Raw genomic sequence first — 26,948 nt, forward strand, 5'->3', positions numbered from 1 at the left:
TAGAAATCGCCCTCATTGCGGAATTCTCGGGAGATTTTTTGGGGTTTTTTTCCGATCATGACCACCCAGATTCCAAAACCACCATAATCTGATAATGTATATAAATATATATATGTATATACGGGCTTATGTAATATTACGCGAGCCGGTGAACACGATAGTTGACGTAATTGTCCAAATATCCAGATTTAACTTGGTACAAAGTACTGGATGCAGTACTGGCACATAGCTTGGATGAGTTCGTTAGTCAGTCTTAACCTATGAAACTTTCCAAGATGGCGGCCATTCACATTTAAGCAACAATTTTAACTAAACTAATTCCCCCAACATCGACCCAAATTGATAATTTCTTTTTATATATATATATATATATAATATATATATATATTAATTAATTACGGACAACTTTGACTTTTTCACTTCAGATTTCAAGAAGACGGCTATTAATAGTTTGGGAAAGGAAAGGTTATATGTAATTATCCATTACAGCGCGAAATAAACAAAAAAATGTTTTAAAAATTATCAGTTTATTTTACAGTAATATTTGTTCCAAGTTATTTTTTTAAATCACATATGGTTTCCAGATAGCGGGCTTACAACATTTTAACAATTTGGGGGGAATATTGTGAACACGATAACTACCGTGGTTTTTAATAGATACAGACACTACTTTGTACAGTGGCTGCAATTATATAGGATCAGTTCGTTAGCCAGTCTTAACCAATAAAACGTTTCAAGAAGGCTATAATTCGCATTTGGGCAAAGTCTCTAGTATTTCAAAAGATAAATTAAAATAGATACTTTTCAAAAAATTGTTAATGAATTTCGATCAACATTTTTATTCCTTCTTATTTTTAGATAACTTAAGGTTTCAATATGGTGGCCGTTTAAGTTATTGAAGGATACATTTGAACCGTTATAAATGAATGTGTATTCAAACAGCTTCATATTAATTGTAAATAAATAAAGTCCACTTTTACGAAGAAATGTGTATGGTTATAATAATCTTTGTCTATCAAGGTTTCATGATAACTTTCTAACTGATGTTGCATGTCAATACTGATGGTTATTGTCCCATCATTTTTATGCGAATAAAACACCTCTAAACTAACAATGAATATTCAGTTTGAGATTTCGAGATGACGGGCCTTTGTGAAGTCTTCGTCCTCCGACTGAGCCGGAAGATATATTTGTATTTGAGTTTAACTTAAATACATCGATTTATGTCAAGGAATTAAAAGACCATTTGGATGCCTGAGAATCAGGATTACCACGTGTGCATTGTTCTATGTCTGAAATGGTTCTTCCGCGCATTCGCCGTTTCGAATTAGGAGCGCCAACGTCGTAAATAAATGTTAAATTTCTTGTTTATCATTTTATTTAGTAATTTAATAATATTAGAATTTGAAACTGTCACTGGATTGACTGAGCAACAAGTAGTAATACAAAGGTAGCAGAAGCCATTCTTTGCCTGTTTTTGTACAGAGCCGTTATAATATCTTTGTGGCTTGAGCAGTAATCTTATCTTTGTGCCTAAGCCGTAATCTTATCGAAGCAAGTACGGGTTTACAGTTTGTGTTTGAGATGAGTTTATTTTCATACCCATTAAAAATGTAACTATTTAGACAGTAACTGTTATTTTTAAGTAAGTTGTCGAAACAGATTTTCAGTTAGAAGCGGATTTAAACTTTTTTACACTGTGTTATATTCAGTAAAATTTTCCATTAGTTGTCTGTCTATGTATAATGTTTCTTAACTCAATTAGGAGGACGTTAGCTATGGTCATCAAGCTCTCTAACCCTCCGTCCTTCCAAGACACATCCTACATAAGCCTTTTTATATTATTGGAGTAGTTTTTCCTCAAAAGATACTTTTGTGTGTTTGTAAGTATTGTATTTTGTGCTGCAGATATTATTGTGCCTTCTAGTTCTTAGGGGCGTTAAATACCGGTTCTAGTTAGTAGATTTATTGGCAGTAATAGTGTCAGCTGCAGTAGTGTAGTGTAGCAGTGACGTATTTCATTCAATAAGCTATCTCGTAAGTCAAATCTTATGTACCAATGGTAATGGAAGCTCGCTCTCCCCCCCCCCCCTCTTTCTCGATACATGCTACCTTAAAGTTTGCTAAGTCACTAACTAAGATTTAGTCCAAAACTTTGTTTTTTGCTCTTGTGTGTTGATTATTTATTGTTTGTTATATTTAATTTGTGTACAATTATAACTCTCGAGATAGGTACGAGTATGTTGTCCAGGCATGCACGAATATTTTAGTTGATTGAGATACAATAACGCTCAGCCACCAAGTTGTTTCTATTATTTCACGGGTATTAAAAGACTTTAGCCCAAGTATCAAGATTCTGTAAAAGGAAGTGTATAGTACTAATTGGGGGAAAAAATTGTTTTCAAAATTGGGGATGCTCACCCCCATGCCCTCTCTCCCCTGTAAACAAAGTCAAAATTTTGAATTGGCAACTAATACCTTGTGACACCTCAAATTGATTTCATAAAAATGCTGTATTTTGGTAAAAGCATAATTATTGAAATCGGCCAAGCCGTTTGGTATCAGCAGCCAATAATGTAATTTCTTACACAATATTATTAGGCTACAAATTACTGTACTACTACTAAATTAGTAGTAGTACAGTAATTTGTTAATAGCAACAAAATTACTCACTGATTACTTTTGAAAATCCTCTGTAAACTTCAAATCAAATGTTCAAATTCGGATTTTGATACTTGGGCTACTTTTCAATACGAGTTTGAAGTTTTCAAATGAACACCTTGCGTAAGCTCCATGTCTGACTACAGAGGGATACAGTCTGCTACGAGATAGGGGAGTTCACAGTTACACTGGACAAAAAATCAGTAACACTAAATTTCGTTATATTTTTATAACTTTGATACTATTTAAGAGTGCGTTTGAACGGTACAAATTCTTAGAAATTCCCTTTGTAAATCAAGATTAAATTCTAAATCAAGATTTCCGTGTTTAGTTGTGAATGTTATAAATTACCTGTTTAATTTGTTATTTCGTTCGTTTTATATCCATAACAAATTTTCATGCGATTTTTAACTCAGTTTTATGGTATAAACAAACGTCTGATACTGTACGTATTTTAAGACTTAGATATAGAGACTGTCTGGCTGGTTGGTTTGATTTCGCTTTAGAATGTTTCTTACTAAAACGGGAGATATTCGCTGGAAGAATTTACAGCTAAGTTGCGATTTTATGATGACGGGATAATACGAACATAAACATGCTTCAATTGTACCATATCAACTGATCAATGTCAATTGTCAGAGTAAAGGGTCAAGAATGTACAGTAATTATAATTTGACTTATATATTTACTACTGTTATTTTGTGTCAGTAAAATATAGTTACAAGTTATAGTACAATGTAAATAGTTTAATTTTTTAATTTTGTTTGCAAACATAAATAAATTGTGTAATACACCATTTTTCCAAGCTATCATACATACATATACATATATATATATGCCTGGGTAAGTAATAAATATACGTGGTACAATAACATCAACTGTTAAAGCTAGTCTATATGTTTAACATAAATACGATGAATACCATAAAATGTTGCAATGTATAAAACACGTATATTTTCTTTTTTCCCAAGTTAAAGATAGACATAACATTTAATTTCCCCGAAGACAAATGTTCATTCTACTACGATTTGCAGGCATTAAAAAAGTAGGAATCTTGGTTAATGTGTTAATCAAACCAAAATAAAAATGGCTGAAGATTATAATTTAAAATTTTTATCGTTCATGAGAACACAAGTCGTCTGTCATAATATAGTCGCACTGTAATAGACATATATCATTTTCTGTGACGCTTTTTCTCTTTATCTGCCATTATTTTATAGTGGCTCTAAATTCTGCTTCAACTGGTAACAGTTATTTTCCTGTTCCTCTAAATGGATATTTTTCTGTTTTCAGAAAAGGCAGAAGGGCTACGCTCAAATGCTTTTTAATGTACAAAATTATTCCAACTTATAATTAATTGCACTGCCTTAAGGATAACCTCACAATATATCCTTCTATCTCTCCTACCTGACACACTTATACATTTACTCCCACAAAAGAGTGTTCGACCTTGAACTGATGTCACTTTTACTTCATTTTCAGCTGATCTGCGATGTTACCGGCTGTTGTTTTGTGATCGCGCGGCGTTCTCAGGGCTAACGCGTTCACATGGCTTAAGCCAATTACCACACAAACGTGTGAGGAAAATGAGGATCTTCATAGACAAACTGTTGTTCAGTCCATCGTCACCACCGCCACTATTAGCTGTTGGGCCTAGGCCTTCACTATCTTCACTTCAATCATGTGATCAACTTAAGATGTGACAGTAACTTGTATCCCCGTTTCTGTTAATCTTATCAACACATCTCCGCTTAGAGACTGTTGATCAGTCCATCGTCACCACCGCCACTATTAGCTGTTGGACCTAGGCCTTCACTATCTTCACTTCAATCATGTGATCAACTTAAGATGTGACAGTAACTTGTATCCCCGTTTCTGTTAATCTTATCAACACATCTCCGCTTAGAGACTGTTGATCAGTCCATCGTCACCACCGCCACTATTAGCTGTTGGGCCTAGGCCTTCACTATCTTCACTTCAATCATGTGATCAACTTAAGATGTGACAGTAACTTGTATCCCCGTTTCTGTTAATCTTATCAACACATCTCCGCTTAGAGACTGTTGGACTTCCTCATTGACTGGGTAATCCTGGCTACTTGATCACGCTCGCGGCTTGCAAATCGCCCAAAACTACCACTTCTGTCTTCAGTTGTCAATAATACACTCTTGTGCAAACTATATCGGGTTTATGGTGACCATTAACAGCGTCTATCTAACGCTTCTATGTCACAATCCAGTCAATATCGGATAACGCCACAGCCACAAATAGTATGATGCTTAATGACGTGTAACTAACAAAATAGCAGCTTGATGTTTAATGTCGAAAAACAGACACGCAGTATGGTGCTAAACGCGACCACCATCTGTTGTTACAACGTGCTGCATGTTATCTAAATAATACCGGCTTCCTTTTGCAGTAGAGATGTCTTAGGACGAATCTGGGGACCAATTCCTCGTCCTCAAAAAGACAAATTTCTCGGATGAGGGCTTTTACTCACTTAAAACATATACTACTCTAATAATCGGATAATTAAATATGAACTTTAATTTTTATAACTCAATTAAAAACAAAACATTGATCTTGATCATTTACATTCGTTATTTTACACCCAATCCCAAGACCGTGATGAAAACTGTTAGATTATTTTATCGGTCCAGCGAAAGACTCGCTTGACGAATCTTAGTACTAAAATTCTATGCCAAAAAAGTCATTTATTTGTTGCTAGTCCATCTAATTATTTGGTATCAGGGCGCTTTTCGTATTTTTATAAACATGTTAATTCGAAAGAATAATATTATAGAAAGATTAAAATGGAATAATGTGTTAATTTGTCTGCCTTTAATAATTGAATTTTCTGAGCTTAAACTTAGGAATTTGTATTGAAATGGAATCTGATTCGGATGTATTTCCAAAAATAACCGTCTCTTATGTGAGATTATGAAAATTAAATGTGCTTACGTACTTCACATCAAATTGCGTAGTAGATGTGGACGTATATCTTCATGTAAATTACCGTCTATGAATAAGAAGAGGACATACTTTATATATACGAATACATACGAAGGACATACGAGTATATATATATATATATATATATATATATATATATATATATATATATATATATATATATATATATAAAATACTTAATATAATGTTTTGATTAAAATAAAAGTCTCTTAATTCCTTCTCTATTTCTTGAATTCTTTGTACTTTTAAACGTTCATGTAAGCTTTACCACATCAAAACAAGATATACTCTCCATGGAATGTGAGATGATAGTTGTCCGTGAAGTCGAATCGTGAATAAGCTGGTTGGCCTGTTTGTGTTCTAGGGTCGCGATCATTCCGAGTTGATGGGACCAAGCCTATTTCGGATAATCGGCCCGATAAAGTAGCATCACATACAGACTTGCGCGTACGTGCCTACAGCGCGGGTCTGAGTATACTATTTATAGCCTTATAATGTAATCAGTTCCTAACGGAAAGCAAGCTAATAGCTTGTATATCCAACAGTAGTCTAATTCATACAATGCAGATCGGATACTTCAGATAACCGCTTCTTTTAGAATAATCCTGTCCATAGTGTTGTGGGCTGAGCTTTAGCGAAGTATTTATTTCTGTTTGTCTGTCCGCACAATATCTCAAAAACGAACTGACTAATAGGCTTGAAATTGTGCATAAGGTGCATTTCTTACAAGGAACATTGAGTTCGACTATGATGCTTGTCACTCCACGGAATTTCGCTGAGCGATTACTTTTACATCTCATGGGTAACCATGATGGCAACAAGAATATTTACGAGTAGATTAATAAGAGAAGAAACGCGTAACATATTAACACCTATAGGCTAACTATCCCTCCTTTTATGATTTAAAAACTTATACGAAACCCAATTTAATTAAAGCTTGTGAATGTATCGTGTGAAAAGAAATGTTGAAAGAATATGTAGATTTTAAATTTTGTATGATACTCCATTTCTACATCGATTGCCTAATCGTATTTTTTCGGCTAAAAAGAACAATTATGTTGAAACTTTGATATCAGTCATAATATAATACGAAATACCCGGCACTACACATCTAATAATTCAATTTTGTTCAAAACACTAAATATTTGAATTTTACCGTCACACAGCAACTATGAAAGTGAGGTTAGTTCTTACTATTTGTTTTGGTTTTTATCTGTACATGGTATTTTCTAGCCGACCACAAAATGTACTAGTACTGATTTAGAATCATACGTAATAGAGTACTCCTAAAATACAAATACTCCTAAAGTACAGGTACATGTTCCAGTACTGTTACTGGTAAACTTAGGAACGACGGTAACCGTGCATTGTACTCGTTGGCGTACTTGTTGAGAATCATACGTTACAGAGTACTCCTAAAATGGTACAGTTACATGTTCTAGGTACTGTTACTGTTAAACGAGTATGATTATTTTGTACCATAAACGGCAATAAACGTGTAAAGTATATGTATCGTAAAAGTGCCTTTAGCAATAACCTTTACCCGGGCACTTTCCGGCACAACACACTTTGTACCAGACGAGTATCCGGTACAAAGTATCTGTTATAGTAGTCCGTACGTGATCGGTTGTCACAGTAGTGACTGAGTTTCCCCGAACTCTGAGCAGTTCTGTACTGCGTTAGTTTGTTGTCATTCGTTGTCACCACCGAGGCAACACCACCCTGGGCGCAGTCTAGTGATTTGCGCCTTAAAACTAGCAGTTACCGGTAAATTCACAAAACCTGCTTAATTTAATATGTGTTATAAATTAAAAGTTTTAAATAATAGATTATAAAATTACAAGATTAAGATAATGACTCTTAGATCCGTAGCGTGACCAGTGTCGAATCGTGTGATCTACTGGTTAAGAATAAAGGAAAATGTGGTAACTTAATAACAACTTTATTTTTACACTATTCTAAATTCTAAAATTATATATTCAATTACAAAACACTTATATATAATATTTTGAATGCATATTTAGTCTTAATCGGATTCTACAGTTTTATTTTTAGAAAAGCATAAATACACGAACTAAATTTTAATACAACTCCCGTTATCACGTAGTTTGCGGTGAACTTGTAAACTCAGATATTATTAGTTTTTGATCCGATAGTAGACAGATTTTTGCTCTCCTTTTATTAGTTCAGAAGTACTATGAAATAACGATTATAGAACCTGATATTTCAAAATTTTCTCAAGGGAGGGCCCGAACACCCCCCCCCCCCCCCCCCCCCCCGATATTGATATCGGGAGTTTCCATGCTCCCGACTCCTCGATGTTCCGGATATTTCCCTCCCCAGAGAAGACTTCTGGGTGCGCCACTGAATCTCAGTGAAGCCTGTTGCGACACGTGGTGTGGCATACTTTTCTACTTTTTATGTAGATGAATCAGAAACCACGAAATGCCCTGTTTCACCCTGTGGGATAGAAATGAGTTAATTTGATCTTTAAATGAGACAAACTGATTGTGATAGAACTTAATTATGGGAGCGTAGGTGTTTCCACACACAAGGTTAGAGTACACACAAAGTAACAGAAACAACACAATTGTATAAAAGAAGTTTTATGAACAGTCTTTGAAAATAGAATGAGATACTATAACAATAATTTCACTTCTGTGATTCCTATGTTAGATTGCCGACAACCTAGACTAAAGTTAGAGGTGTGTTCAGATCTCGATCACGTACGCGGACAAGGATCCCGACCCACCACCGCAGCCGGTCGTCCAGCGAGGAGCGCCACTATCGCCGTCATCGCTCGCCCAGCCCCACCATGGTGCAGATCTCTGTGGCGGAGAAGCGCCGCAAGCTCAAGGAAGAGCACGAGAGAGCCTTGGCCTTGCTGAGGGTCAGCAACACCAAGCCGCAACCGGTCAGTATTTGAGTGTTATATTTGACAACCCACGGAAATTTTAGAAAAAAATTACAAAAAAGCATCAATCTTGTTTTAGCAATATGATAAAATTTTTTATGCTAACCAAATAGTAAAAGCATCTTTGTTCTAGGGCTTGTGCTGCTGGTGCTATGTATATAATTTAAATGTTCCGCTTCACACTGTATGTCAAAATGTTGCTTAGATAATAAATCGTTATAATATGTTTTTGCCTGTCTTAAATCAACAAATGTTACACCAAAACTGGCAGAGCCAGTGATGCGTATCCACTCACATAGGTGAGTAAGGGGGGGTTGTTTTGGCTGCAACTCAACCAGTCAGAAATAAATTTCATTAATCAGCTATAAATGTGGTTTCTTTGTCACATGCAGCCGCAAACTCATGCTATCATGTTGATTGTTAACTGGTTCAACTTCAGCCAACCAGGATACAACGACCCCTTTCTACTTACTTTTATAAGCAGATGTACATTATTGGCTTTGCCAGATTTGGTTAAGAATATTTTTTTAAATAAAGTTGTCCACAGCTATAGTTTAAAATTTCAAGATGTTTTATTGCAGAAATATTCTGATGTGGTCTGAACTAGAAAAATTAGGTGGTACTAAAAACATTGCACCATCTCATATCAAAAACGTGTTGTGGCGTTATTAATATTGAAAATGGTATTGATGGGTATTTGTTAAAAAGAAGCAGATAATTGGATGGATTGTTTAAAGTCCAGTTGTAAAAATTGTTTATAAATATATATATTTAGGATAATATTAAATTAAAACAACTTTTTACTATGTACATTGTTTAAAAAGATCAGTATTTTATGATTGCTTAAGATATTTCTATAGTAACTGATTTCAACAATCAGCTGGAATAGGTAGTTAAGGATGTCATAAAATCATTTGTATAATCATATACAGTAAATACACACATTTAATAGTCTCTATTTCTGACATGGAGCTTATAGTATATTTAACACTTTTTAGACATTGTATTGTAATAATTTTCCTCTTTTGTAAAACAAATATATCTCATCTGGTGTAATAGTAGGGGAGTCCAAGCAGGGATTTTTCGCGTTACTAGAGCGCGTCAGAATATTATATGGGGAGAAATGTTGTACCCTGTAATGTACCCCTAGCACATATGAACCTTTAATATAGGGGTCTGCGTTGAGGGCAGACCGTCAGACTAGTAAAAAAAAATCAATCCTCAGAAAAACTCGTGCGCGTCAGATAAATACAAGGTAAGTTAAGCACATGTAGAACAGTGTAGATTTCAATAATCTGACGATTTAAGCGTGGTATAAGGAAATAGGCAAGTCACAAAGGTGTAAAAAAATACGTTACCTCGAAATACTCAAGCGCGATTGAACTGTTTTTTATTTTGGAGGAAATCTTTCAAGGAATACGGAAAAAATATAATCTGACTATTTTCATGGGGTGAGGTAGCTAAAACCATAAATAAAGAGTGGAGCGTACAGCCGCTGAGAACTGTGTATTTCCCACTCCGCACCTTTCTTTCCTTCTCATTCTTTCTCTGTCTTTCACTCTCTCGTGCCATCCGCACAATACCATCTGCCGCCATCTCAGCTGATCACAATAACAACGTATTTTTGTAGAACAACGTTTTTATTTATTTTTGTTATTGTTTAATGCAATAAGTTTTATATACATTACAATAATGAGTGAAGTGTTAAATGTGTATTTTGTGGAAAAGAAACGTGTGAAAAAAATTTTTTTTCAAATGGTCAGATTATCTTTTAGAATTGTCAGGACATCGAATTGAACCGCCTGTATAAATATCTGATGCGCTCAAGTATTTAAAGACCGCATTTTTTTAAATATTTTCGCAAATCTGTCATGACTTTTGATCACGTCCAAATCGTCAGTCATTTAAATAGGATACTTTTTTGAGTTTACTTAGCATTCCCTCTGAATATCTGACACACTCGAATAACTTTTTTTGTTCTTCTTTTTTCTATCCCTTTTTATGGCCACCGTCCACTAATTACTCGTCAGATTAATAGCGCTCGGTTATCAGAAAGACATGGCGCGTATACATTATGAATGTCTGACATGCTCAAGTTCTTTTTTTCCATGTGAATGATTTTTTTTAGATTTTTGAACATTTGTCTACGCTTTTCTCCACACTGAAATAAAAAACTTAACATAAACTTTTTTTGTTTTAAGACTTAATTTTCACAATCCTATAGGCCCCCATGACGCTTTAGTCATTGCAAATTTAGCATCCCGGGCTCCTCTACTATAAGTTAAGAGGATTGTAAGATGCAAGGTCTTTTTGAAACAGATGGTAAAGCAAAGTAGTAGGCCTACATGTTGGTGGCTAATTTGAGTCTGGGATAATTTGATAAATTACTTGAGGCTAGGTCAGATAATTATTTGTTAGAATATGAAAATGGCATGTGCAAACCAGATCATTGTTATGATCCAGCTGATTATAATCAGCTGACATGTATAGTCAGTTTTGTGTATTATGATGTATAAAGTTATGGTTTATTAACCTCCTAATCTCTTCCCTCTTTGACCTTCCCACACTATTGAGCACTCATAGTTTGTGAAGTACTAAACTACCAAACTTCATTGCTTAAAGTTGAAAAGATGAGCGTCTTTATAAAGGTGAAACTAGACCTCATACATTTATAATCACTGTCATTATTTCGGTATTAAGTCTCTAACAAAGGCTATAGTATAAAAATTTAAACCAGAAAACTATAACAATCAGTCTTTAGCCTGTAAGTAAGATGTGAGGTCTGAATTATAAAGATTTCATCCTTACTATATCAGGATGTTGGACTCTAGATTCCTTCATTGGCCAATGTGATCGGTCACAGTCACAAGGACAAGGTCTGTATTATCCAATGCGTTAGCATGGATTTAGGCAACATGGGTAGACTCTAGTACCATCCTTCTAGCCTCAACCCATCGTTTCTTCAATCAGACATCCAAGTAGATGAATCAGTTCTAGTCAACTAATATAAATTATTTTCATTTTATATTTCCTAAATTTTTTACTGGTGTAATGGCAACTTAGTTCCTATTGTAATTTAAAATTATAGAATGTTAAATTAATTATTTTTGTAGTTAAGGGCAATCTAATAAAATCAAAAGTTTAATAATCAAAAGCATAAGTAAGTGTTCTAAGATTATTGGAGAGTATATACTCGTAATTTTTAATATATATGATTTCATCTCACTATTTTGATCTTGAAATATATAATAAGTTACACCTGATTTCAGACAACACCTTTATCCATCACCTTCACATCGAATGGTGACAACTATGAAACTGTCCGAGACAACTATGATCCTGTCGTTATGAATGAGGTATAATAGAATACAGTTTCCATCAGAAAACTTCTCTCACCTAATTCTCTCATGTGACTTTAACACAATGACTAAATTAACACATTTATTATTTCACTTTATTGCTTACTTTGCACGACCGTTAGTTAATGTAGTTTATTTGTTTTGGTTTTTTTCATTGTTGTATGTAACATTGCCTGTCTGGTAGTTTTCATTAATTTAGTTGCTGCTTTTCTTGATGGTCTTTTTATTGAATTTCGTAAAATTATCAACGAATTTGCTCAACTTAAAAGGTGGTTTATGATGAAGAATGAAATAATGGGAAGAGAAACAAATAGAAGATGGATTCTACAATTGAAAATATTCGGTAAGTAAAATAATTAATGCGAAAACATTTTATCCAAACATTCCAGTTTCTGCTGACGCACTGTTCAAAACATATTTTCTGAGTTATATTAAAACTTTCCAAAAATATACTTATAAAATATCACAGAGACTCTGTCTTAAATCAATTTTTTAGTCTCAGATATATCCATTAACTTATTTAGTTTAATTAAATTGTTGAATATCACTTATTCAACAGAAACTGGGATTCCAATGTTATGATAATAATTTCAATTCAGGTATCTGCAAAAAACTCAACTGCAGCTACTAAGTATAAATGTAAAATTCCATCTATAATCAGTGGTGGATTAAGAGGAGGGCGGATTAAGTGGAACTGCGACCTCCCTCCCACAATCCAGTAACATCATGCTAGGGTGGCCACTGAACCAGGAATTTAACACACCAAGAAACAGGAAAATAAGCCACGAATCTCTTTGTACAATCAGGGAAATCTAAAACCCGATTTTCAGTATCAACGAGTTTAAAAAATCAAGAAATAATTTGAACAGCTTTGTGAATCGGGAGGTGATTAATTCTGTGTATTATATTTCACATCTCTTTGCTCCTATTGAGAATTTATGGTTAATGGGCTGAAGGATTGTGATTTACAACAGTTATGAAAGCAGATAAAGTAGTAATAGATGTAAATAAAAATAAAAGAGTTAAAATTTAGCGAAGCCTATCACTTGATGGGTGGAAAATTCCACTTCTGTTAGTCTGTCTGTCTACACAATATCTCAAAAATGAACTGACCTATAGACTTCAAATTTTGCATGCAGCTTCATTTCTATATAGGTAACACTGTGTTTGGTGATGGTGCATGTCACTCCAACAAATTTGGTTGAACGTTAGAGAATATTTTTAAATTGGTCTTATGGGTAACCATAATGCCAACGAGAAAATAGCAGAATGAATAAATTTGTAAACAAACTTGAGTCCAATCATATAAGACTTTAATATATAATTTACATAAGTAATTTATGTTGCTTAACCACCCTAACAGATGCATTATATTGTGGTGATTTTGTGTTTGGACTTTTATTGTAAAGATAAAAAGAATAAAATAATAGAGTGGAAAGTTGATGACAAAATTTTATATCAACGTACTCTTATGTTATGGGATTCTCACTAGCTCATCAGAACTTTTATTATTTAAACACTGCTATGAAAATAACATATGAACAAAAATGTGAATGTATCATATGACAATATATCTTGAGGGAAAATTTTGAATGAGACTTCATTTTAAGACATACATACACAAGAATGAGTTCTATGATGGCACATGTTCATCCATGGAATTTGGCTGATGGTCATTGAAGCCTAAAACTCGGTGAACTGACAAAATTGCTCTTTTTTCTGCCGAAGGATGTAAAAATTTCTTTTCTGTACAATTGTCTGTCTGTCTATTTGTCCACAGAATATCTCGAGGATAAAATGACATATACCTGAATTTTCCATGCAACCTCAGTGAAGCCTGTTACGCAACACATAGTGTAACCTAGTCCCACCTTGTAATCATTTTACTAAGTAATAATATAATTGTACATGAATTTATGTTATATTATATATATTCTTACTCAGAATGAAATACCAATTCAATAAAAAAGCAACAATAAAATAAAATTCACTATAGACTTTTTATTATGATTTATCAATTGTACAGACATATTTCATATGTTTGGAGTAATACAATATTTTGTAAGTTGCTATTATAATGAAAATTATAAATTTCTGGTATCTAACAGATAAGAATTTTATTTTTTTTCTAGAAAACCATAAACTATACCCAAATACATGGAGTAAATATTTCACATATAAAAGAAAATGTGAGTAGGAAATAAGGAATATGGTAAATTCTAAACCTGAAGAAATACATTACTTTACTTTTCCAATATATGACGATGTATGTCACACTCCCTGAGCTTTCATTAGCTCATTTCTCCTTGCTATTATTTGTTTTGCTAAGTGGTTAACATCTCAGTTTATCATCCCAGGGACCTAGATTCAAATCCCACTTTGCTTAAGGATTTTCACATGCTAACAAATAATTAGTATTAAAATACTAGCCAACAACTAAAGGTATTTAAAAGCCTATTTTAGTACTGAGTATCATAATCCAGCAGCTAGCACAAGAATTTTTAACCAATTATTATCTGAGAGTTGATGTACAAAAGCTGGTTGGTCTCTTCCTATATCTGGTGGAGTTAAATCAAACCAATACATCAACTGACTAGCCTATATTTTTAGAAGATATGTAAATCAATTTCACTAAACAAATTATGACTTCGTTATGGGCCATTATTAGGTGAAGGCTTTCTGGGCAGAGCATAGGATACTGTTATTGCATTATTGTTTGAAAAGTACGATTAAACCAAAATATTTTCCCAGGTAAATATGGCAAGCTGCTACCCAACACGGTTATTACCTGTCAACGGAGTTAACACCTACTATACCGGATACTCAGCTCTGTCTTTCTATCAGTACTGTGAATCTCTTCCGAAGCCACACCACTACTACCATCCTTCTTACCAATACTACTGATAGTCTTACCAATTTATGTTACCTTTTTATTTCAAAATATATTTTTTATCTTTTCAACTATGTTTTTTATTTCTTGCATGCCTGCTTGCTTTATATTCTCATTTTTCATTGTGTAGTCTTTATGCATAGTATCTTATCACATTTCTATAGTCATTGTGTCTCAAATAGAATGAATGCACTCAATTTAATATTTCAAAATATAAGGAATGTAATAAATTATGTATAATCTTTAACAAATTGTATACTCTTTTTACAGCACTGTTTGACATGAAAGTGGTAATAAAAATATATGAGATTTCTTGTAATCAGATGTGGTTACAGGCCAATTTAGTACCTCATTGAGTGTAAAATTAGGTAAGAATGAGTTTTGTGGATTCCATCACTTGATTTTTTTCATCATATAATATTATTTATTAGTTTTTATTGAGATTTGATAGCAGACTCACATTGAACACTGAAAATGAAGTATGATTGAAGAATGATTGTAATGTATTAATATTATGCTAAAAATGTACAAATAATCAGCCTATCATCGCGGAATTAAATAAAATTAATAGAGAAATTTTTAAATAGGGAATAAAAAGACTAACAATAAAATTGTCAAACCCCAAATGCAAGTTACAAAACTTAGTCTGTTGTAGACTTAATTTAGCATATGATTAAATAAATTCATTCAATCACAATTTTCTATACTATAAAAAAATCATTTCTGGGTTGATCAGATGGATAATATAAGTTATTCGAGAGAAAGTGGAACTAAAAGCATTACATCTATCAGTATTGTATTGTATATCACATTTTTTATATTTTAAATTCAAAATGTCTTTATTCACAAATTATTTTTCATATTCAGTATAAATTGTTTATATGACAGAATACATTGCCCATTAACCTTTGAATAATCAAATTCAAATTCAAATTAAAAAATCCTTTATTCAATAAAATGTACATTGTACAATGAATAGCGTCAACCTACAATAAGTATAATTACTAATAATTAATAATATTGAATAATAGTTAAGATTAATAATCAAGATCGCACATGCACATGTATGGTAGTAGTGGATGGATAGTATGACATTTCTAGTCTGCACATTGTGTATATGCAAGTGCATTTTATGTGCTACATCCCATGGATAATCAAAACGCTTTGTGTTTGGTATTAAACTGTTAGGAAGATTTTCAGGAATAGGTTCTTTTCCTTACATAGTTTTGATTATCAAATGTGAAAATCAAACTCAACTACAAGCCTAGACCAGTCATGCTGTTGATCAGGCTAATGTTTGTAACCAGAGTTTGATGTGGCGTCAAAATCTATGAATACTGCAGAATCATGAATAATGTAGAAAAGAATGACGTCTCAATGCAATCACCAAACAATTGGAGAGTAAAGGTAGTAGATGTGCATCACTGCACATTTCGGTTTGGTTGCATCAATGGTGTATTTAGGTGAATAGTTATTGTGTTTGCTTGTAAATGGTGGCCCATCAGCTTTGTAATGACAATATCTATGAATATATTAGTGAACTATAGGAAACAATTGTGCTAAATTTGATTTAGTTAATATTTTTAATTTTTTGATATTTCATTTTAAAACACGTACAAATTACTTTATATTAAAAATTTAATTTTTATTGAACAGAATGTTTAAAATCTAATAATATTAAAGTTGAGTTAAAAGTTATTTTAATGTAATGTTTTAATTATTTTTATTGTCAATTTGATGGATAAAATCTAAAACAGTCCTTCTTAGTAAAATAAAAATGTAATTTTTAAGAAGTTAGGAAATTTAATTTGGTTTATCAACATCCTGAAGTATTATAAAATGTTTAATTGAACATATTTATTATCTAAACCTAATTTATATATATATATATATATATATATATATATATATATATATAAGTAAGTTATTTTTGAACACATCTCCTACTATTTCTAAAATACATTATAATTAGATTTGTTTTATATTAAATATTGAGTTTATTATTCACTGTTTTCTTTTATACTTGAAACTCATAAATAAAATGTCTTCCAAGTCAGAGAAGTATGTAAATGGGTTTCCAGGGCAGTTCGTCACCGAGTGTGCCAGATGTGCCAGTTGACACGTCCACACCTGCACTGCCCCCGCTGCCTCCAGGTCTGCCTCCAGAGCCGCCTCCAGTGCCACCCCCACCAACTGCCAGCGACTCTACAGTCGTCACCACTTACACTTCCTTTGTTCCTCTTCCCAACACCACTCTGATGCCTCCTCAGCACCATCCTAATGATATGGTTGTTCCTATGGGTTATCCTGACGTTCATCAGATTGGTCCTGCGTTTAATAACTGGATGCCGATGGGGGATATGGGGTCAAATGTGCAGCACCATATGTATACACAGCCACAAATGATGAGTAACTATGATCAGTACAGTGCTCCCCATCAACAGGCCTTTCCGTTCTTGAATCAACCGCCACCACCTTTGCCATATCAGATGCAAATGCCTCCTCCATGCCATCAACATTACCGGATGCCTAATCAAGGCCACTTGTCAAACATCAATTTAATAAGTGTCCATCAAGAAATTAAAAATGTAAACTCAAAACCTGTGGTCATAACTCAATTGCCTGACAGTCCAGACAATGATTTTCCTAAAAGTCTGCACAATGTACATCCGATTGAGTCCAGCAAGAAATGTAAACACAATCCACTGGGACAAAACAACCAAACTGTACAAGAAGCGATAAACAGTGTTAAAAAGTGCCTAAAAACCTGTGATGGAATGAAAAACAAAGACCCAAGACTTGCTCCGGTGGAAATCAGAAGCAGATCACCAGAAAAAATTGAATCTTCATCATCTAATAGTGGCAGTGTTAGCCAATATGATGATAGAAAGGTGAAAATCAAACTCAACTACAAGCCTAGACCAGTCACAGCTGTTGATCAGGCTAATAGTTTGGAACCAGAGTTTGATGTGGAGTCAAAATCTATGAATACTGCAGAATCAAATGAAACTGTTAAAACAGACAAATACATAGAGAAAAACTGTAAAATAGAAGGTATTGTTTCCAAGCTTAAAGATACTATTAGTACAAGTTCGGGTAATGTAGAAAAGAATGACGTCTCAATGCAATCACCAAACAATGGGAGAGCTAAGGTAGGAGATGAGCCTTACGATCCTTGTAACAACAGTGATGAAAATACTGAAGAATGTGTTATAAAAGAAACATCACAAATAAGTATATCAGAAACCATCATTAACAAAAAAGTACAGAGTAATGTAACAACAAACTCAAAACCTAAATTGTCAGAGTCTCAAGTAAAACAAATTAATGCTCAAGTTGACAAATCTTTTGCATTTGTTTTGTCACATTCAATTGGAAGGAAGCGTCTTACACCAACTTTGGAAAGTATTAATGCAAAGAAAACAGAACATCAGAACAGGTGTAATCTTGATTCTAAACCATCTAATCAGACTACAACGCTTCAATTGAAGCAAAAAGATAAGGACACTATATCTGTAAAAAGTACTGAATTAAGTGACAGTTTGGTGAACGTCCAGAAAGATAGTGAAAATGAATCCTTATTCAGTAAACCTCATGAGCCAATAACAAAAAAGAAATCGGAAGAGCAGCTCTCTTTATACAAACCTCGTCAGGTGATTCAGAAATCTGATTTGAGTATTTTTCAACATGCATTTAAAACTGTTCATAATAAAGAAGGAGAAGTTAATTCAGAAAAACTAGGCAAAGATAATGTTCCAGACTTAAATGTAAACAATTTACATAATAAAACAGAAGTTCTATCAAAGGATTTTGGAAGAGAGAGTAGAAAAAAGAACAATGATAAACGAATAAGTGAAGTAGAACAAGTCGCTGATTCTGAACAGAAAGCTACAAACACTCTTAAGCATTGCCTTCCTGGTTCCGAGGGTAACTCAGTAATTCCTCAGTTATCTAACACTATAGATGAACTACAAAAACTAGAACAGGAGTCAGATGTAAACGTTCTTACAGATGTAAAAACATGTTTATCTGATGAGAAAGATAAAGATACCACTGACTCGGCTAAGAATAAAGTTGCTACATATTCTGACAAAAACCAGGAAATAGACACTGCAAATAAAAATTCGGCAATAGTTGTGGCCAGTCCTCATTTGGAGAAAAACCAACAAAACAAATCATCTACACTGAAAGACAATTCAGAAGTTGGTATAGGTGATAGTAAAAATCAGGTTAAAGCTTCATCATTTTCTCTACAAATTCAACAGGAAGTAAACCCTCCCAAATGTGATGTTGAAAAAGAGCAACCCTTATCTGATGTGAAGAGTAGTTTAACCACTGAGAGAAGAATACCTGTTCTATCAATCCCAACAAAAGGAGAGTTAAAACGGTTTCCTACCCCTGAAAGAACTGATCCAAAAATATCCAAATCATTAATTCAAGAAAAACACAGTGATAAGTCCAAATCTGTAGAAGTCAAAGTTTCAATGACAAAAAATAACACAGATAGAAATGGTGTTAAGGTCAATTCTAAAGAAAAAGTCATGGAATCTGAGTTTTCAAAAAATGTTGTCGAGTCTATTCTTCATGATTTTGAGGACAGTAATTCTACTGGATCAGATTGTCAAGGTAGTGGGAATGATAAACATAAGCACTCTAAGAAGAAGACGAGACACTCATCCCACTCAAGCAGTTCTGATATCTCACGAGAAACAGTAGATAACATAAATATAGCTGATATGGTACATATTACACCACCAATTAAATCTTCTGTTGACGATAATTCGAAGATAAATACAGATGAAATGAAAACAGACATTAGTGAAACTAAGTCATTGAAGTACAATGATGGTATTAATAGAAAACCCAAGCTGCATTTAGAAGACACTAGCTGCACTTTTGAAACTTCACATGACAGTAAAGAAGCAAATAATTCATCAAGTACAAGTGACAATAAGGAATGGCCCACTGAAGTTTCTGAAAATAATGAAAACATGGATTCTGAGAAAATGAAAGACAATGTAAATTCAATATCAAAAATAGTCACACACGGCAAAGAATTTGTTATTGACAAGGAAGATCATTTCACACATTGTAGGAGAAGTAAACGTAAATCTAAGAATGACAAGTTATCAATAATTACTCAATTACCCAATGATATGAAGGAAAAAGAAAATGAATTTTCCACAGATGGTGAAGAAAATTCCATTAAAATAGTGAAGACCGTAACAGATTCAAATGTAAATTTAGAAACACTTCCAAAAACTATATTCAATGAAAATTTGGATAATAGTCCAGTAATTACTGGAAAAGAAACATCAAATGAACAGCCTGTTGTTGAATCTCCTATAAAACATCCCAAATTTATCAAAATGTACCAAACCTTGTCCCCTATCTAAGAAAAGTGGTTCTTTCATTGAGAATAACCTGCCTACCACCTTTGTTCTTTCAACTGATGGATATTTGATAAAGAAAGGTAATTGTTGTTAAATAGTATTTTTATTTTGTAATTGAATAGTTCTTTAAGTGGTTATTTCTAACATCCCAATAGCATACATACAATATTTTTAAGCAGAATGTTTGTACTTTATTATGAACATTAAAGAACAACGTTTTTGAATGACTTAAGAGGTCACTTGAATTCTTTGATAGATGGCTATGCATATGGAGGTAAAACATCATAGAAGTTAAATAAACAAAACCAATATACTTCAAGACCCTATTATTCATATGTCTGGATAAAATGTTGTATAAGCCTGCTCAAAGTGAAATAGAATTACTCAAACACTAATGTAGTTTATACAAGTTGATTCATAAGTACCCTAACTATCATAACTGTAATAATACACCAAAATTATACCTTTTTCTGAATTTTTCTATCACTTTTAAAAGAAATTATCAAATTTACATTCTTACTTTTGAGCACCATGCATGCTCGGATCCCAGTTATAAAATACAAGGTCCAATGCTCAAGTCCTTAATTCAGTTGTTCCTTCTCTTATTGTTTGTGATGGAAGGGCTAGGGGGTTACTGAAAAACAAAACCTAAATTATTCACTCTCCCTGACGTTTTCGAGTAAAGAAAATGTTTTATTATAAATAAAAATTATTATTTACACAATTTACGACACACTTTATTGTTTTATTGGTTTTTGAATCTGTGATAACCTGTGAAGCAGAGCCATTCTGCAGTCATTGCACATGTAATGTGTCTTTTGCTGCTTTTGTTCTCACCACATTGTATTTTTGTACACAACACTGTCTACAAGGATCTTGTTTCTTCTCTGTTGGTGGGGCACAACTGAGGGAAAATTTCTTTGTGATAATGTGAAGGGTATGCATTGACATATCAGTATTTTTTCCAATGCATGAAACAATATTATTTCACCTCAAAATTTAGCAATAACATAATTTATCAATAATACCTTCAAATAACACAACATACTTACAACAAAAAATGTAAAAAAACTACCAATAAGTAAACTACAGCATAGTAATGACAAGAATGAAAATAAAAATACAATAGTCAAGTATTTATTGGGAGACAAAAAGTACATTTGTATAGCAAACATCAAGTATCTAATACTTTTGACACACATGCTACATCGAACTCTCATTTATACATACATTTTGATACTCACTCTCTCCATTCATTGCCAATTTCTTCCCACCTCAATTCGAGAGTAAGTGATTTTGCAGACTCCCATTTATACACCATAAACTCGTTCACGCTATAAAACGCGTTCAACACTAAACAGCGTTTTAAATACTTTATGCATAGGCGAATTTGTAATTTTATTTGGCAAGCTGTTGATGAGATGAACTCCTGCCTGTGAGGGCAAACGTTTATGAACTACCGTCTTGTGTGTCCTGGTTCGGTAGTTTTCTCTGGCTGTTGTGTCGTACGAGTGAACATCCCGTCCGATGGTCAAGGTGCATTTAAGCACAATATGACGTTGTTTCTAAAACGTAGAGACTTGGCAGAGTCAACAGTTACAATCTTTTGAAAACTGGCCTACATGACTCTTAATTTTAATTTTGCAATGATGCGTATCGCTCGTTTTTGAAGCTTGAACGCTCTTAAAAATTGGTTACTTGCACATGCACCCCACAGCACTAGTCCATAGGTGAGATGTGGATGGATCAAGCCATAATAAGCCATCATTGTAAACTAAATAGGGCAGTATTTAACTAGAGACCTCAACACATAAATGCCTGAGGCTAATTTAGAAGAAACGTAATCGATATGAGCATTCCATGTCAAACCTTGATCAAGGGTAAATTTTGAGGAATAGACCTCTTCTAATATGGCCTCATCCCACACGATGGCCAGGCCATATTCGCAGTCTGTCGAGCACAAAGAAAAATTTAGAACATTGGATTTCGAAGAATTTGTTTTTAGATTGAGGCTGTGAAAATGTTGGACACAACACTGTTTACTGCAACAAAGGTTTTTTGTTCTAAAACTGATTTTGTTCTTGATAAAATATTCTTCTTCTCTCCAACTTGCATCAGAGTAATAGTACCAAACTTCATACTAATCGATAAATCGATTTATACAGTATCGAATGCTACCATTACGTTTGTCGAAAAGCATTATACACTCCTGGACAAAATGAACACAGTCGCTAATATTTTCAATAACATAATATTTTTATGATGTAATATTCACTTTTATCAAACAGAATAACAAGAGTGTAAGGTAAAAAGGGTAAAAATTAAAAGTAGTCTTATAGTTTGAATCACAATCTACTTTATTAGTGAAACATTAAACAGAGAAGAGAACAGTGTGTACTATTGAATGGAAAACCTGTTCTAAGTAACATATCATTAACACAAATATGACTTAGCTTCTGCTTAGTAATGGGTGGTTCTCCCCTCTTGTCTGGTTGACTGTTTAGAGTCTTCTAGGAATTCCTTCTATGAGGTGCTGTATGACTTCAATAGGCATTCTCTCCTACTCCTCTTTCACAGCTCGTTCCAGCTCCACGAGGTTGTTTGGAGATGGATTTCTGGCTTGGACATGACTATAGTGTCCCACACATGTTCTATTGGGTTAAGGTTTAGGCTTCTTGGTGGCCACTCCAGAAGTCTAATACCAACGTCCCTTAAGTAACCCGATACTGCTGCCGCACTGTGCATGAGCACATACTGAGGGCCAAGGAAGGGAACAAAAGGAACAACATAGACTTGTAGAATAGTTTCTATGTATGTGCATTTAGAGCTGGTCTACACCAACTCAGGCCTCATAATTGATTCCTCCCCAAAACATTATTGACCCTCCACCAAAGGGGACCTGTTGCGAGACACAAGCCTGAACAAAGCATTCTCCATGTCTTCTCCACACTCGTTAACGTCCATCTAGAGACCATAGACACACTCTTGTCTCATCATTGAAGAGTACTGCTTTTACATTGCTCGATAATCCACTTGATGTGCATTTGAGCAAACCTCAATCTCATTTCTCTGTGTCTTCTGGTGAGAACAGGACCTCTAACAGATCTTCTGATGCTTATCTGAAAAAAAGGCGTCTATAAATGATTCTGCTTGTAACTTGAACATTACGAACCCTTCTTAACAATCCCTGCAGCTCTGTAATTATAGAAGACCTTAATGTGTTCATTCAGTCTTAAAAATCAGTTGTCAACTTCACTTGTAACAAGAGGTTGACTCTGACCTCGCCTTCGGTAGTTACTCCTGGTCTCCTGAAACTGCTGAATAACTCTCAACAGTTGTGTTGTGAACTCCGTACAAGGCAGCAACTTTTCTGTATGGCCACCCTTGTTGCACTAACAATCTTACTCTAGCGGCTTCTCTGGGTGTCTTATTTTGAGGAATGGCTTTGGCTGATCTCTCAACACAGGAAACAAATTTAATTATAGACTCTAAAACAATAGCATCGTTCTGACAGATATATGCAATGAGGATTCAGCACAACAGGACATATGATCATGTCTCTAAATTCCCGAATGTACTTTGTTCTGATAAGACAGGATACTCATTAGATTAGTAATTAAGCTGACCCAAATTTATTTTTTATCAAATTGATGTTTAAGAAAGTAATACTGAAATAGATATGAAGTTATTTTAGTACTGGTGTTTGAATTGTGTGCACAATTTTAAATTTTAGGTGCTGCATTAATTTTGTCCATGAGTGTAGTTACTTTATAAAGTGGCTTTTTCATGACGATGTTAGACCGTTGCTGTAGCGATAATCATCAGTACCTGGTTTCAACATGTCGTGCTAATGGTTATTTTTTAAATGCTAATTATTCGTAAAAATGTAAATTTTAATTAACAATCTTCACTGCATAGTACTTTTATCAAATACTGAAAACTAATTAAAAATCTCCTGCCACAAAGTTGAAGCAAATAATCATTTATAACCTATCTCATCACAATGAAGACTGGCCAAACCATCTGGGAAATACTGCAAGAGACTTTATTGTTAGCATGCTCTCCGTAGTTAAGCCTCTGTACCTTATTCACATGATTGCTCTTTTATCAATCACCATGTAAATTTCCAGTAGTTACACATCTCCACCTCAACATGGAAATGATTCAATTAAATCCCCACTCTTTCAGTGGAAAGCCAATGCACACCATTGTTGCAGTTGATGGATTAAAAACCAATAGGTTCTGTTTCATAAACAGTCCCAGAAAATCAGCTAATTTGTCTTTGGTGAAAAGTTTGATATGATTAACCGGAAAACTGTTCATAAGAGTGGTTTTTTTGGAACTTATTCACCTTATTGGTCATGGCATGACTGGGAAAATCAGGAGATGCAGGGCATATGAGATCGTTTGAAACTCTTTTATTAATGCCTCCCTGATCCGGGAGAGAAGTCGCCATGAGGGTTGTACTTATCATCATTATAGCACTATTCAGTTGGACATCAACCTCTTGTACATGGGAACTAATCGGTTATATGGGAGCATAGTATTCAGTGCAAGAATAGACAACACTATTCATTAGTTCATAGGACTTGTCCGCTGGCTTCTCAAGATGATCTGGCAAGTTGCTATACAATATTGATACAATGTCTTTACTGCTGTTTTCTGAAGGTGGCTTTTAAATATTAGAGACCAATCCATTGTTCCAAATCCAATTCCCATGTTTCATGGATTTTCATTATGATTTAATCTGATACCATCTAAAGAGACATTAAGGTTTTGATCAGCTGATTTGTTGTTTAGGTGAAAACAAGCTATTTTGGTCAACTTTCATCTTCTAAAATATCTTTGAGAGTGGCAAGATCATTTATGAACGAGATCTCTAGTAGTTACATTCTGATGTTATGTGGCAGGAACAATGTTATTGTCTTTGTAAATGAATTTTCTCGATGGTGTGTGGCGGAAATATTGATGTTGTGGTGGGAATATCGATAGTGTGGCTGGAATATCAGTGACATACATATGAAATACCAGAGGAGCCAAAATGGACAACTGATCAATGGCAGTTCATCGTTTAATTTAAAAGAGCTTTCCTTGCAAACCAGGTATATCTGAAATTAACCCATTGCTGAAGATGTTGAATGTGAAGAAATAGATAGAGTAAGGAATTAATTTTTATCTTATTACCATCTTCTGTGTGCCATGGTGATTTTGTGTGCCTCAACAGATGTAGTAGGCTGCATCTATTATAAATTCCAGTGGCGCTCACTTAAATTTTAATATCAAAACTTAAATATCTTAGTTTATCTGAAAACTGATTTCTTTGAAAGGAGACAAGATTATATGGAATAAAAGGGATTGAAAAATAATTCTAATATTACTTGTCGTAATAAATATAAGCCAACATAATACATCACAGTATTAATAGGGTCTTTTGTAACATAAAGAATTACTGATACATATTAGTAATGCAAAATACATAGCCATATAAGAATTTGTAATAAATATACACCTTTTTATTAAAAATGACTTACCTAAGCTGTGGTACATTAATGAAATCAAAAATAATGGCAATGCTGAGGGAAGGTGGGAGTGTATGTTGGAGTAAACAAAACAGCTGATAAAGTTAATAGACACAATGACTGTGTTGGTCTTGCTGATGATATGAGAGCCATCGGTAACCCAGTCATACAATTTTTATAGTTAATTGCCATAGAGGAGTAATACAGAAACTAGTTTTTCTTGAAATTGATTGAAGAAATTCCCCCTAAGAAATAAATTCACTTGTCCGCCATGCTACCTTTGGAGGAGAGGGGTCATACGGGAGGGTATCCAAAGAGTCAAATTATGGAACAAAACTTTTTCTAAGATCATTATTTTTTTTAGCTTAGCCCACTTGAAAGCAACCAACCATCATACGTAAGAAATAGTTATGATGATATGATATATCATCAAGTTATATTTATTGATTGTTTTTGTAGGTTTTTCATATATTGGACATTTTTTTTACTATTCAATATATAAAAAAACTGACATTTCGGAACATTTTAGTAATAAGTATTACTCTCAATTTAAAAAATTGAATTCAAATAAATGTGGCAATATGCTTACATAGTTCAAAAAATTGTCTGTAGACGATGATAGACCACTGTAATAAACCAGGTTATGACTTCAGCATACAATTTTTTTTAATAATATATCATTTATAACGTCAAGAAGCATAAACCATTATCAAATCAAAATCATTTAAATCAAATCTTCTGCAGGTTTCTTGTCTATATGAAGTACTCTTACATGGTGTTAAGGTGATTCAAACATATAGCTATAACAGCAATATATGCAGATGCTAGTATATTGCTGCAATTGGGTGTTTTCACATTACAAAATGTATGTGTCTGCTTGTGTGTTGATTACTGACATTAAATTCTGAAGAGTTGACATTATTGTAGAAGCAAACATAATACAAATAAAACTATTGTCATTGTGCGCTTTGAAGTCTCTAATATAGAAGCGTGTTATCCACTAACTTTTACAAATAATTTTCAGTCAACAAATGATTGATTGTTTTAATTTTGTGAGTAGTAACACATAATTTCTAATAATCAACATTAGAAACCAGCTGATTTGGTTTGTAGGTGATGTTTTGGATCTGGTTAGTCCATGTTTACAATCTAGATTATATGGTTAGTACAATCTCATTGTAGTTAGTGATTTTATTTCATAATATTGTGTAGTTATTTTAGTTCAGTAATCATATTTAT

The 26,948-nt window shown here is 33.6% G+C and overlaps 1 protein-coding gene across 2 annotated transcripts in view; it reads left to right on the forward strand.

The window, feature by feature from the left end:
• The window catches only part of LOC124357144, a 187,024-nt gene that overhangs the window by 141,868 nt on the left and 18,208 nt on the right, over window positions 1-26,948 (forward strand). For both annotated transcript variants that reach the window (XM_046808643.1, XM_046808642.1), the window contains 3 exons: window positions 8,350-8,548; window positions 11,818-11,904; window positions 16,879-20,270. In XM_046808643.1, the coding sequence (XP_046664599.1) occupies window positions 8,350-8,548; window positions 11,818-11,904; window positions 16,879-20,193 (3,601 nt within the window). In that variant the 3' untranslated portion in view covers window positions 20,194-20,270. The remainder of the gene's footprint in view (window positions 1-8,349; window positions 8,549-11,817; window positions 11,905-16,878; window positions 20,271-26,948) is intronic.

Source organism: Homalodisca vitripennis, chromosome 3 (assembly GCF_021130785.1).
Source record: "Homalodisca vitripennis isolate AUS2020 chromosome 3, UT_GWSS_2.1, whole genome shotgun sequence".
NCBI classification, from domain to species: domain Eukaryota; kingdom Metazoa; phylum Arthropoda; class Insecta; order Hemiptera; family Cicadellidae; genus Homalodisca; species Homalodisca vitripennis.